An 11,740-nucleotide genomic window follows, 5' to 3' on the forward strand; every position below is an offset into this window, starting at 1 on the left:
ACATGTTTCGGGTTCCACATATTTGCATGATTTTGATGAAGTGTTATGTCATGTTTCATGTATTAGAGTCTATGTTTTACAAAATGAAGAGTCGAAGTATTTTTATCATAACCCCAAATGCTAGGATGGGAAAATGCTTTAGTGGAACTCCCTGTCTACTTTGGAGTGTTAAAAGTCGAGTGAAGACCCCTAGGTCGACGAGGTCGACGAAGTATAGTTGAAGGGCCTCAAAAGGTTCCTATGAAAGGATATCGGAGTGAGATTTCACCTAAAACTAGTAGATGAGTGTTATAGTGAAGGCAAAGTAAGCAAACCGCTGTAAAAGATAATGTTATGATAAGATGTAATCACCTCGATCAAAAGGATTGATGGATGATACAGTAACTAGTGGGAAACACACGGTACTTAGAGGAGCTCTTAGAGGAGCTGTGAGGTATCCATTCATGTGAATCATGAAATGAACAAGGCATTTGAACTTTACGATATTATATACTATGCCATGAAATGGTATGATATGTTATACTATGCCATGAAATGTTATGATATGTTATACTATGCCATGAAATGCTATGATATGAAATATTGTGTTAAGTACAAGAACTCGAGCTCCAATGGTTTGAACACGTGTTAAGAAGTCCAAAAGATGAAAGGAATGTTTATGAAAAGTTGAAGTTGCATGTGTCAAAGTTTTTATATAAAAGTTCATGTCCATATATTGATTATAAGTTGCGATTGTTTGGGGTTTGCATATATATATACATGTGTTATTTATTGTGTTGACTGTTTATTTGTTGAGATTTCATGAAATCTCACTGTTTTATATTCCCTTATCATTCCCCTCCCATAATAGTAGAAATGGTGATAGGATTAAATGATGAAATGAAAGAGGATGGCACTCCCTCCAGAGAGGATAGTGCCAAAAATGGAGACTAATTCTTCTCAGCTTTTGGAGTCCATTGATAGAACCCTTACTAAAGTGTTGTTGCAACTTATTAACGAACTTAAGCGATTTAGGAACCTAAGCAAAGATTGGTTCCTAGAGAAGAAAATTAAACCAGAAAGGCTTTAGTCTTTTGGTGATAGTATTTTGAGGATCTTTTGGAAAACAGTGTTTTGATGGCCCCCTTGTTTTAGAGAAATGGTTTCAAAACAATTAACTCTTTTGGAAAACTTGCTTATGGAAGTGCAATCTTTTGGGATTTTACATTCAGTACCATGTTTAATTATTGCCACCGTCCTTAAGTAGTTAAAGAATTTTTCGCTGCGATTTACTGCATATTGCTAGATAATAAGTGCATTGCATTTTAATTATCATGTATGAGGGGTATGTAACCTTGTATTGCATGTCCCGACACTTCAATTACTGTTTAGTCCCAAGTAGAGGCAGGGAGTGCACAAAACTATAGATCTAAACAACATTGTTTGACGCATTAAACCAAATAATGTTGTTTCATATTTTTTTTTTTCTAAACTTTGGGTGAAAAACGACGTCGTTTTACTAAATAAAGTGAAACGGCATCGTTTTATATACAAATAATATAAATATTATATATATTATATCGATTAATTCAACGATTTAAACCTAGTTCAAGTCGGAACCGAACTAATTGACGTCAGTTCTAACAGTTTCCTACTAACGGTAAGCCAGTTCTCTATCGATTTTGGCCAGTTCCGAATTTCGACAATTGGTTCTTGTCTTTGAAAGCCGATTTAATTGGTTCATGTACGGCCCACTAAATAAATGGCTTATTTTCACAAAATCCATTAAAACATGCTCAAATATTTTTGTCCCAAAACTTCAAAAAGGTTTTTAAAAGTTCTACTGACCAAACATGGCCTTAGCCCCAATTTAGTTTCTAGTGCTGGGCTATCTGCCCTTTACGCACATTTCCTTTTAAATTTGTTAACGTGGATCAGTCACCATACATATTGTCTTGCCTCATTGGGCATACACAACGTCATAATAACCGGTTACTACCCTCTTTTGAGGCTCCATCGCGACTTCCCAGTGAATACCTACTATCTAATTACAGTCTCGGACACCATTGTTTAGAGCAACGGTAGTGAATTAGATATAGTTAAAATTTAGTCAAAATTAGACTAGCTAATTCAAAATACACTCATAACAAACTCTCCAAATCTACATTAATTTAACATTAGAATTTTTATCTGGCCAAATTAGAAAAAATCAAATTTTTGCTGAAGAATAGTTAGGCCACTAATAAAAGAAATGATATTTGCAGTCGTGGTTATGCAAGCGGCATGCAATCGTTTTGAAAAAAATGAATTAATATGGGACCCACATGAAAAAAAAAATTAACTTTTTAATCGTAGACCCCACTCCTTTTCAAAGCGATTGCGCGGCGTTTGCAATCCTACAACTGTATGTAACATTGCTCCACTAATAAAGTTCTAAATGTGTGTATATATATATATATTTATATATCTATAATATAGCTCTTATAGATTTGAAGTTGGCATTGACTAGTGTCTGCCATGATCAAAACACTATGAGCATATGGGCATTGGACTAAGTTGTGCAATTGCAGAAATAAATGAGAGGATGGGAATGACATCTCTTTTCAGAATCAAAAGAAACATACGGCTGAAAAAGCTTATGAATGCATATTGTGGTCGATAATCTGAGAAGCTGAACTCTCTCTCTCTCTCTCTCTCTCTCTCTCTCTCTGAGCAACGTGACGTTATGGCCGAGCAAAAATCCAACTATGCTCCAACTACATTCTTATTCCAACAAAATGGAGTCGGAGTCCCATTTTTTTTAATTTTTCAGTTGAAGTCAAAAGTGTTGTTAGATTGACTTCGACTTTATGCTCTGATTCCGACTTTGAATCCGGCTCTAATATTATACATATGTTATAAAAAATATATATATTTATCATATATGTTATTATATTTATATAGATATATAACTAGAACTTATATAGTTAAACTAAATAATATTCTAGTCAGAGCTAATTATTATAAAATAATATACTTATACCATAGTATAAATTAACTAACAATAGTTTATTATTATATATATATATATATAAACATCATAGTATTACTACTATACATATATAATCAAGTACAGAAGTAAGTTAGACACTAATATTGAAATAAGCCTAGCATAATAAGTTAATAACACATAATACTAATTTATTAAAGTATAATAACATGTAATTAGACACTTGAAAGTCTAGTATATAATTAAGTTAGAAATAAGTTAGACATTAGTATAATAACATTTAATAATAATGTATAATAACATGTAATTAGACATTATAGTATAAGTCTTATATATTATTTACAAATAATTTAGACACTAGTTAGCAATGCTCTGATTTGTAGCAGACCTCTTAAGTTTTCTGACTCCCTAAATTTTATGATTTGTAGTAGCTATCGCACCAAAAGCTTTGACAGTAATGAAACACAGGCAGGATTTGAAACTTCAATGGCAGTTTTGGTTCATCTTTGCTTAGATCGGGTCCGTTTAAATGCCCTTTATGTTCTAAAAGGGTGCAAGTTGCAGTTTCATCTTCCTATTCGCTTCTTCCATCTTTGGTTGAGATTTGAAAACTTGTTTGGCATTCAAATATGTGCATTGCTGTGTTTTAAATTCAAATGATTTCTGAATTTCTATGTAATGTGAAAGATTGAAAATGTTACAGAAATAACTCACACCAGGGTAAAAGTTGCATCAACAATTGATAGAAATATACAGCGCACCTATACATATTATTTACATTCTCCAATCTGACTATATAGATACAAGGTATAAACCTAAAACAAATATATTTGAATCGGAAAGTCCAAAATGTTAAAAGCAAGACAGTAAAGAACAAAAGAATCAACTCTTCCTACCATACTTCAGTAACATGTCAGCTCGGTCAGCAAGCGAAAGGGATGGCTTGTTCCTCCCCATTTTCTTCGAGGTTAGCTTAATGTAATTACTTTTATCAGTGGCTCTCTTTTTTTCGAATACAGATCGACACCCTTGGTCGGAGGTACCCACCTTTCCGTGTAATAGAAAAATATAATAAGCCTCACTTAATGTGAACTTTCCTTCTTTCTTCTAACTGCAAAAACCACAATCAACCGAATCTGCTTAAGGATATGTATATAAGTTAGCAGTCAATCAATTGTATTTAGATTTGTGTAGAATATGTTGGTAAGTGCGAAACAAAAAACAACTGTCCTCATTTGGCACATCTGACACCATGAAATTTGATTCATTGGGAAAGTCGACCTCCAATATAGGGCATATCATACAAACAGAAAGTAGCATGCAACAAATCAACTTGCTTTGTTTGCTACATTCTTCTGTAAGAAAGTGGCAGTCAATTATCTTCACAATGCAACTACTTACTGCCTTTTGAGTCCCAGATGCAGGTGGTCTACTATGTCTTGAATCTATACGTCGTGATCTATGGCTTCGACCAAATAATCTTTGGATAAACTCTTGTAGATGATTATAAATGCTGCACAGCAACAAGTCAAAACAATCATTAGCAAGAGAAGTGGCTGCAATCTAAGATCAAGAGAACCTAAAAGTTTCAAGAGCAGTTATTCGCAATCTCCAAAAAAGCAGCAAAACGTTGGGATTGTCCTGATGAAATAACTTATATATAACCATTCTAAGCAGCAACGGATCACCATGAAGTTTGTGAAAGCTCAAACCCAAATATGAAAGAGCTATGGGAGCGTCCATTAGAAACCTCGGCCAAAACTGGCAACACAGTAAAGACCTTAAAAAAGTGCAAAAATCCAAAGTACTTAATACAAGAATTTGAAGGGAAACTATAAAGATGTGAATCAGAAGCATCAGTCGAAAGTATTCTCACTGGTCGAACTGTCTCCATGCAAAGTAATTTTCAACAATTCCATCAGCCTTACCCGTAATTGTGTCAATCTACAATTTTTCCCTTCATCTTCTGTAGAAGCAGTGTAGACTGACTTTGTACAGATATTTTCAAAGAATTCCATGACCATGTACGGGTTCTTTTCACTGATAACATTATGAACACAAACATCACACAAAGTGACTAAGGAGGTGGGCCGCGAATGCAAACCATGGACTCTCTGGGAGTGGAGTTCAAGAGAGCCCCATAGAAGTGCAGCGAAAGCCTCTCCTGGGCCCGCGTAAGGATCTGGACTACCCTCCTGTCACCCAGCGGGACGGGGAAAGAGCTAGCTGGAGAAGCCTGGGCAGGAACCACGGCCTGAGGTACCTCAGCCATTTGATCATATCAGAACAACCACCACCTAGATGATTTATTACTTTAACATTTTTGCCTATAGCTTTAGATTTCCTAACAAGCATGCTATAAGCATGTATAGAATATCTGGTTTCTGAACTTAAAAAACAAAAAAAAAACTCATTACAGCAATTGTTTTACACCATACATTTCAGTTGCCATGATCATAATCACGTAACGATCCAACTAGATGTTGTAATTGGCCAAGAATCTATACAAATGTGTATCATAGGATATGAAGAAGTTTGAAATCAAACAAGTAATTCTTATGTGATTCGAAAGTAGAATAACTAATTAAGTATACCTAAGCCGATGCCTGTTGCAGGCTGTGAAGAAGGCAACAAAACCATTTAATATACTCCTTAGAGCTCGGAAGACCTGAAAACAAAAGGGAAATTATCATAGTTAGTAGACCATCTTCTTAGCGAATTACTTGCCTATTCACACATAATCAGATTCCATACTTTCTTACAACCTGGGAAAAGAGATCATTCCAAAGCGAACGCCAAATGGAAACTTCATATGTTCTCACTGTTGCCTCAGAAGCTGAAGCAAGCTGAAAGATGCTACTAAAAAACTGCCACATTTCTCCAAGCATCCCATATATGCTGGTAGAAACAAAAACCATGAAACTGGCTAACGCAAGGACCATGCGAACCGGAGCATAGACCAGTTCCCAAAGGATCCAAAATATAGGATATAAAATGGATGTTGCTGCAATATAGAGCAAATAAGAAAATACACAATCAGTAGGATATCAAGCTAATCATATGACCTTGCTTAAGAGTTACGAGGATGAGTAATCCAAAAGAGCTGATGACCTACCAATGCTCCAGATAACTCTCAGGCCAAACCACATTGGCAATAGTAAGATCTCAAAGACATACTCCACTATACTGAAAAGGGACCCAATCACTATCCAAAGGACTGAAGAGAAGCTCTCCACCACTTTGATAAGTTCATTCCAGACTGGAACAAAAAACCTAAAAAATTCCAAAAGTGGCTGTAGCAGTGGCTGGGTAAAAACTGAAAGGAAGGACCGGGCAGCACGTGTAATTGTAAGAAACCACTGAACAGCCTTCTGAAAATTATGTAGGAATAGCATTGTTCCCAAGTACTTGATCCTTGACACCATCTCCCAAGTCTCTATCCAATCCAACAGAGGCCCACACAAACGAAAAGCAGTTGCCTTAAGTACTGGGACATTTTTGTATAAATCATAAAATCCTATAAGAACAGTGACAACTGACATCATAACATATAAGACTCTTGCCAAAGGGCACATCCATGGGCGATAAAGATGGCAAAAACCTGGGTATGACTGAAGGAAAATAACCCAGGATGGAAGCCCAGCCTCTAACAAGGTAAGTAACCGCAAATCAGGCATTATTATTTGCCCTAATTTAAACGGGAGATCACGGTCATTGAACCGAAACAAAATCAAGACATCACTGTAATGGGTAGCTTCAACTGGATCTTCGTAATCGCTAGAACAAGTTTCAGAGTTTTCTAATGAGTTGTCAATTTCTCCTTGTATTTTCTCAGAGTATGTATTATCTTCAACTCCTGTACTAATGGACTTCATTACTTTTCTTCTCTTATAAGGCCCAGTGGGTGGAGGCGGCGTGTGAAACGCACTTGTATTTTCATCAGTAGCAGAATATAAACTAAAATTGCCACCAAGGTGGTGGAAACCATTATCCTCAACATATGGATCATCAGGGCAGGCAATTTCATTATCATCAATAGGGATACCTCTTGAGAAATATTCTTCAGCGTCATAAAATACTTCTCCTGCAAAGGTTGAAGATAATATCCAAACTCATTATTAAAAGCTCACTTGGGTCAGTAGTATAGACATAATATAGTTCCAGCAACGTGGCATACTGTAACAATTTAAGATTTGTCAAACCAGATAAGGGTCAAATATATGTATATTTAAACATACTTTATATAGACAACTTTCAATATAGATTGTCAAAAGGCAAGCAATGGAAAGCTGAAAAGAAAAAAAAACAAGATAAATACGTTTAGTGCCTATTAAGATAATATAATTATACAAACATTTTAATGACAAGGTTTACAAAATGTTTCTTTGGCACCTCACCCCTCAAAAACCACAAAAAAAAGGTGAAATACATATTAAGAAGCCATGTCCTTAAAAGTTATATGCCAGCAGCTGTTTATCACTATTGCATAACAACATCTGATGCAGATAACATATTTTTATATAGTGAACACCAGTCCAGATGTGTTCATTCTTATTTGCTTCTAAAATATAGAAGAACCGTGCCTCATAATGTTTTGAAACGCGAAAATTCAAGATACATCACATAGATCTTAGTGCACAAGGAAATCTGAAGCTCCATGTGGTACAAGAAGCAAATCTCTGGCTAGGTTATTTACCCCATCAATTAACAACGATAACATTAAATTAAACTGTCCCATCTACATGGAAATGGTCGCTTGTTTCCATGTGCATACTTCACAGGGCAAGAGGCATCCATAAGGCCACCTTATGCATGAAATGCTTGCCTAACAAAATAAGAAAAGAGCATATTGAAACAAATTTGTAGAAGTCCCAAAATTGACTTTAAATATGGAAATTGCTGCTTGTATCCACACATGCAGAGACACAAAGCAAAGGGCATAACAAACAACCCACACATGTGCAGATAAAAAGTTATAGCAGAACACACAACGCCATGTCTGATACTAAAATCCAAATGTCTCAGTCTAACATCATATCACTGATGAAGAACAACACTCAGGTGCATCTCTTAAATCATAAAACATTCATTTTCTTCTAATGCAGATCAGAAAGTATGATGGCAAAAGAGTACCTATAGCAGAATCAAGATACTCTTTCAAGAGTTTCTTTTCAGAGGGCGTTCCCAAGAACCATGAAGATATAGAGCTTGCAGCTTGAGCTATAGTATCAAATTCCCATCTTTGCATAACTTTGGCCTCTATAGCCAGACATGTATCAGTCTGCACGTGACATCAGAACCATGGAACACAAATGACATTCAAAAAAATTGAATAAAGAATATGGAGCATCTAGAAGAAATAGTACCTGAAGCTCATTCAAGTAGTTGATGCCTCGAACATTGCTCCATGAAACTTCAAATACAATAAAGCCATACAAGGTACTATGCAACTCGCTGCTAAAAAGAGAAGAATTGCGAAGTTTTTTTACAGGTAGCAGAACCCTCTTGTGGGACAACGTTACCGCATCAACCAATGAGAACCATTTCTGGAGCTTGTCTGATTTTCTAGTGTTCGATCCGCAACAAGACTCCTTTTCTACCTTTCTCTCCCTCCGTGCTTTAGTGTTTGCAAAAGGAGATAACCTTGACTGAATTAAGGAAAAAAAAAAAAAAATCTTTAAAATGAGTAAAGCAAGATAATTCAAACACAAAAAGATACTCTTAACAACCTTGGTAACCATCAATTGCCATAACTGGGCTCGTCTCGAGCCTGGGTCTTTCAACCATGGTCGATTGTCCACCAAGATATACAACTTCTTGCTTTCACTAGCCAGAAAAAGGCTAAGATCGGAAAGATAAGACTGCAAGTCACTGCAAACATATATACAAGATGCATCATATTAGTGACGATTCAAGCAAACTAAAAGGTACCCTTCAAAGTTAGCACCACCACCATATCAGATGGTTGGCCGATGAACAAAATTATCGCTGATATTCTACTAATTTTGTCCGATCCCTAAAAGACCCTTACACGGATACTCTACAACAGAAAGTTAAATGTTTGTAATTTGTTTCGTATGATTCACTTGATTTTGCATTAACCCCAATCGAAAAGCTCTTAATGACTTTAATGTTAACCAACTTCAGCGCATGCTCAACCATATTCAGCTCCTTAACTAAAGCCAGAATCAAATTAGACACTACAAATCTGAGAGAGAAAGGGCTAACTAATGAGCAAAGAAACATTAAAAAACACATAAAAAAAAGTTAGAAAATCTACTCGTTCTTCGTTCTTCTAAGCCAATCTTCACCCCAAATTCCAAAAAGGAACAAGAAAAGGGTGGTTCCAAACTATATCGAGTGAAATCAAGGAAGGTCACACAAAACATGCATTGAGTTTGAAATTTTTAACCAATCATGCAAATATGAAAAAGAATTTAAGGGAAGAGGAAAGGAAGAAAAGAGAGAAAGCTTACCCAATTTGCAAACTTGTGAGGGGGAAAAAGCATTTCCCATCATCACTATTCCCCATCAACAAGACTCTGTACGCCGAATTTCCCAACCAATTCAGAAGAGTTCACTGCTTGACACCATTATATACAGAATTCACCACGTTAAACACATTTACAAACACTGACGCATTTATATATATACACACCACACAGAAAAATAGAGAGAGGACCTCGAATCCATGAGAAGGAAGGAGGAGAACCGAGAATGACAAAGATGGAGTGGGAGAGGGAGAGATCGCAAAGGAACTTCATAAGAAGGAGGGAGTTCAGGGTGGAAAAATGGACGGCGGCAGAGAAATCAAGCGGAAAAGAAAGAGCAGACGCGCAGCCGAACAACCGGACGGGTAGAGACCTTCTATATATATTGAGAGAGGAGAGACAAAAGAGGGGTTCGGTGTGTGTATTTATAAAGGCGAGTTCATTCATCCATCCGCAAAACTCATAAATAGTTGTTTTCTCTTTTTACTGCGACTGCCGTGAATGAGATTCAAATTATAATATGATAGAATAGAAATGCTTTTGTATCTGTTTTCTCTGACTTTCTGACTCTCTCTCTCTCTCTCTCTCTCTCTGTTTTTCGGATCTGTCTTCAATTTCCGGTTGCTTGGGTTGGAAGGCGTGTCCAATCGAGGAGATGGATAAGTTCGGAGTTTACGCGTCAAATGAGAACCAGGGGGGGCATAAGTGTAAAATCAAGATAATCGGATCCAGTACCTTCCCGCCACGATCGTCGACAGGAAGACAGATAAGAGAGATGGAGAGATTTCTGGGAAGGAGAGGTTGGAAAGGGCAAAGGAAAACACTGGGCTACAACCGCGACATTCGCCCTTTGAGATCAGATGCTATCCACTCTATTTTGACGTGTCGTTCCATATTTGTTAACATCTGTATCGTGTAGTCTACGTGCGCCTCCCACTTAAATGTCGATAACCTTTTTTTTTTTTTTTTTTTTTTCTTACTAGTCGGAAGATAATTTCTTCTCGTTTCCGAAACGGCATGAGAATATTCTTTGAGTTGTAAGAACTTTAGTTCCAGTAAAATAAAAAATAAAAAATAAAGAGCAATGCTACGTACAGTCATAGAATTGTAAACGCCGTACAATTATTTTGAAAAAAGAATAGAGTCCACGATTAAAAAGTTAGTTTTTTTTATGTGGGTCCTATATTAATTCATTTTTTTCAAAGCGACTGCACGCCGCTTGCACAACCACAACTGTAAATATCATTTCTCTTTTACAAATACCATAAAACTTATATTTTTGTTTCTATCACAAGTTAATCTTTAAATTTTTAAAGAGTTTTACTACATACAAGCAAAGTTACGTACTAATCTGCGTGTCAATATTGATTACTTCATATTCAAAATTTAAATTAGCACTGTTTTCAATAAAATTTATTTTTTAATCAATCACATTAGATTGGTGCACATATTAGTGCGTAATTATACTTATAATTAAATTTTTTCATTCCTAAAAATTTGCAACCAGAAGATTTTGAAGTGAATAAAAAAGTGTTTAAATAGTAAAATAATATGATATATTTTGTAAAATATAATATATTTAAATAGTGAGATGAGATACTTAACGGATGGTAGTGTAACAATACTCTAGCATTATCGTAGAGATATTGTAGAAATAGTTGAAAAATTATAGACAAGATAAAACTTTGTATTTTATCGTTTAAATAAGCAAATGAGACTTGTTCTACCTAATTGTATGACATCCAAATCGACCTTAATCTTTAAAATCTTAAAAGTTGGTGACGAGAGGGTTTCCTTTGATGAAAAGTGGCGTGGTCCTATATATAATTAAGGTAGAAAGAGAGAATATTTGTAAGCTACTGATTAAATGTTATCAAATATTCCTTCCTTAGCACTTCAACCTTTTAGGTACTATTGTCTTCTTTTTTGTTTTTAAGAAAAGAAGATCGAGTTTGAAATTCTACAAAGTCATAATTTGTTTTCGGGTTCTGGAAGGCATTCCTCCCTTTGCTCGCATGGATCCATTTTTCTACTGGGTGGGGTTCCTTATAAAAAAAAAAAAAAAAAACTTGTTACAGTGATTGCAATGCTCGGAAAAGAGAAGATGTAAAAAAGAAAAACGCAATGATTCAATGAACCATAAATTGAAACTCATTTTCCAATGTGGTTTGCATTAATTGAACAAATGGATGAGAGAGAAGGGAGCTTCCCTGACCAGATAGAACGAGGGAATTATCTTCAATATTTTAGAGATGGAAGATATGGAAGTTCTTCAGAGTGA

General features: G+C 35.7%; 1 protein-coding gene across 9 annotated transcripts; it reads right to left on the reverse strand.

Annotated features, from left to right (window-relative positions):
* Positions 1 to 3,689: 3,689 nt before the first annotated feature.
* LOC122303759 lies at positions 3,690 to 10,322 on the reverse strand. Of its 9 annotated transcripts, XR_006240811.1 has the most exons (11): positions 9,651 to 10,321; positions 9,445 to 9,548; positions 8,698 to 8,839; positions 8,335 to 8,616; positions 8,102 to 8,249; positions 6,084 to 7,052; positions 5,734 to 5,972; positions 5,563 to 5,636; positions 4,897 to 5,222; positions 4,370 to 4,481; positions 3,980 to 4,079 (listed from the first exon to the last, which is right to left on the reverse strand). XR_006240811.1 is itself a non-coding variant. In XM_043115705.1 (10 exons), exons 2-10 carry the CDS (start codon positions 9,498 to 9,500, stop codon positions 4,047 to 4,049), a joined length of 2,055 nt encoding a protein of 684 aa, XP_042971639.1. In that variant the 5' UTR covers positions 9,501 to 9,548; positions 9,651 to 10,320; the 3' UTR covers positions 3,690 to 4,046. The 9 variants fall into 9 exon arrangements, 4 of the variants coding, with proteins under 4 accessions (XP_042971639.1, XP_042971637.1, XP_042971638.1 ...); XM_043115705.1 differs by lacking the exon at positions 4,897 to 5,222 and having other exon boundaries at positions 3,690 to 4,079; positions 9,651 to 10,320; XR_006240810.1 differs by having other exon boundaries at positions 4,370 to 5,222.
* Positions 10,323 to 11,740: the final 1,418 nt, after the last annotated feature.

This window comes from Carya illinoinensis, chromosome 3 (assembly GCF_018687715.1).
Source record: "Carya illinoinensis cultivar Pawnee chromosome 3, C.illinoinensisPawnee_v1, whole genome shotgun sequence".
NCBI classification, from domain to species: Eukaryota; Viridiplantae; Streptophyta; class Magnoliopsida; order Fagales; family Juglandaceae; genus Carya; species Carya illinoinensis.